We start from the raw sequence: 3013 nt of genomic DNA, 5'->3' as shown, positions 1-3013 counted from the left end.
CAGCCAACCTAACTATAAACATGCTCTTTAGAATGTCATAATATTATAATATTTACCAAGTATAGATGTAGTTTGTAGACATGTGTGCAAATGACTATCAATTAGTTCAAAACAATCAATTATTTTAAACAATATATAATTATATACTTTTATTAGATGTATTGCTGATCATCACAAAGAAGCTCGTTTTCCATATTTGGATGAACAAGTTATAGATTTTCTCAATAGTTTACCAATGCAATATAAAGTAATGCAGTACTTGATTAATAATCTTACTATCTTTGGAAATAGGCTAATTTAGATTTACCACGTGGACAAGGTGAGAAGTGGTTGCTACGTGAAGTCGCCATATTACTTGGTTGTACATCTGCTGCAGGATTACCAAAACGAGCTATTCAATTGGCTCAAGGATGTCTAGTTTATCTAGTAAACATAATAAAGGAAGTGATACTAGTCAAGATTTAATACAACATTAAAATGTAATTCTACCAAAGTTTCCTTCTCTAAACTGTTTTAAAAAGTGACAAACACCACGTTGTATATCAAGTTCACCACCTACAATAACTCTATTATAATAATATATTATATATTATTGATACTACCTTTATGATATGCTTGTATTCTTTGACTAACACATTTTAATACATAGTCAATATTATCACTTGGTTCTGGTAAATCATAGATTGTAGTATATCTAATAATATATACTATTATATAAATACAATTGGTAATAACATACTTGTAATTTTGACGTACATTTAATGAATAAAGTATATAGTCTGCTATTATTATCTCACCAACTAAATGATCTCTTAACATTCCTATATGTAGTGTAGTTAGTAAATACTTTATTATATTGTCTAACCTATAGCTGCTAGTTTAAGAGCTATTTCACTACTTGTAATCTTAGGAACCATAATTCCTAATTAACAGTAGGTGTGGTCTAGTATATTAATATCATAATACCTGGGGTATCAACAAGATACATAATAGGATCATCGCTAATCTATTGAATAGAAGATGTCATGAAAGTATATGTTATCTGGACAGATTACCTTGATATAACCACTGACTGTTCTAGTAAGACCTGGTAATGGTCCTACTGTTGTTGCTTTACCTAATATTAATAAATTAATTATAATTAATACACTAATTATTACAAGGGACATACCCTTTTTGAGATAATGACGTCTTAATGCATTTATTAATGAAGATTTACCAACATTAGGCATACCTAATACCATCACTTTAGTTACCTACAATAATAATAATAATAATAATAATAATAATAATAATAATAATAATAATAAATAATAATAATAATTAACTAGTCTATTACTGTAGGTTGGTCGTTAGCAGTAATATGTAGTAGATGTTTAAAAACCTATAATATTTAAAGATGTTATCATTAATATCACAATACTTACATTACTAATACTTGAATGATATTGTTGTTTACAGTTAGTCCATATAACATTATCTTCAAAGACATTACACTATATTACATAATATAATAATAATAATAATATGTAACTTTACTAACTCTGCTCATTTGATCTGCCAAGTCCATTTTATTTAATACTAACAATTTTTTATTTTGACTTAATTGAAATTTTGGGTTTCGTCCTGTTAAAGGAATATAAATAATTTATTAAGGACCCTTAATTATTACAATAATTATGATTAATTAATTAATTGGAAGGAGAGGATACTCTTGCGTCATGAACTTCAATGATGCAATGATATTTGGAGATTTTTTTCAATGTCTGTTTCATAGCTTTAGCCATATGACCTGGAAACCAATTAGCTCCTGGAAGAGATGGCCAACTAAATGACTGACGGACAAATCCAGAAGACATAACATTTACAGCAATTATTAACCCCTCAGTCGTTCCTTTATTATTAACCCTTTAGTTACTACAACATGGACAGGAGTTATTGGTATGAATTGGGTCATTTTCTACCTGGAGAAAAGAGTGTATGTCAATTATCTGGTGTTCGTTTATATGATGGTGAAGATAGAGTATGTATTAACAATGTATTTTATAATATAATAAATGTATTATTGTAGACAGATTTTGACAGTGGTACATTACAATTGACAACACATCGTATATTATGGGATGATGATGAACAAGAAGTAAGGAAATAGATATTTTATTTTTATTACATATATTATATATATATATATAGGGTCGATCATTAGCATTTGATTTAGTACTTGTGTTAAGGACTGATACAGTGTCATCTGGATTTAAAAGAAGGTTAACTATAATCTTTTAATGTTTTTAACATATTGTTATAATGTTTAGTGCTAAAATCAAACTATATTTTCTCATCTGCACCTTCCACTAAGTCAGTAGGACCTCAGACATTATCCAAACATGATTTTATCCAGCTCTCATTTCGTAAAGGTGGTCAAGAACAGGTAACTATGGTTACAAGACTGTTACCATGGTTACAGCATTTTTAGTTCAATAGCCAGTTAAATGTCGAGTTAACTAAAAAGGTGTGGGAGAAAACACCCACAACTGTAGAAGGGGTATGTATCCATTATATGTTCCATGTGTCCATTATTATATATTTTGTATTAGGGGTTAAATTTACGTAAGGGTATTGTTGGCATAGAGCGTCATATTGAGAAGAAACAAAGAGAGTCTGATCGTCAAGTTAATGTTGCTTTTAAAGATTTAGATGCTCTAATTGACAAAGTAATGTCAAAATTTTGATATAACCACAATCTATTTCCTGTGCAATATTTAGGCTAAAGAGATGGTTAGTATGGTCAATAAATTTGCTGCTAAACTTGAAGAAAAGAAAGGCAGCGTGTCTGAAGATGAGGTGAGTGGGTGTGGTCAAGTAAATGTTTTAACTCCTTAGTAGACGGCTCAATTTCGTTCCTATCTATTGAGTGTTGGTATTACAAATCCTGTTACTAAAGAAACTCATGGCTCTGGATCTCAATATCATAATGAATTAGCTAGAGAACTAGCCAGTTTCTTAAAGAAACCTC

At 29.4% G+C, this 3013-nt stretch overlaps 1 protein-coding gene across 1 annotated transcript; it reads right to left on the bottom strand.

The window, feature by feature from the left end:
* Positions 1-602: 602 nt before the first annotated feature.
* Positions 603-1859, bottom strand: LOC121392835 (mitochondrial ribosome-associated GTPase 1-like; the record flags this gene model as incomplete). The annotated part of the gene is given in 8 exon segments (XM_041523898.1): positions 603-694; positions 740-821; positions 866-922; positions 967-1006; positions 1056-1117; positions 1172-1256; positions 1544-1660; positions 1713-1859. Coding segments are annotated over 8 exon segments (682 nt in total), but the record flags the coding sequence as incomplete, so codon positions are not given.
* Between the last annotated feature and the right edge of the window lie 1154 nt (positions 1860-3013).

This window comes from Gigantopelta aegis, unplaced genomic scaffold (genome assembly GCF_016097555.1).
Source record: "Gigantopelta aegis isolate Gae_Host unplaced genomic scaffold, Gae_host_genome ctg4637_pilon_pilon, whole genome shotgun sequence".
Lineage (NCBI taxonomy): Eukaryota > Metazoa > Mollusca > Gastropoda > Neomphalida > Peltospiridae > Gigantopelta > Gigantopelta aegis.
Note: the sequence above shows the minus strand (reverse complement) of the source record. Positions and strands in the feature narration are given on the sequence as shown.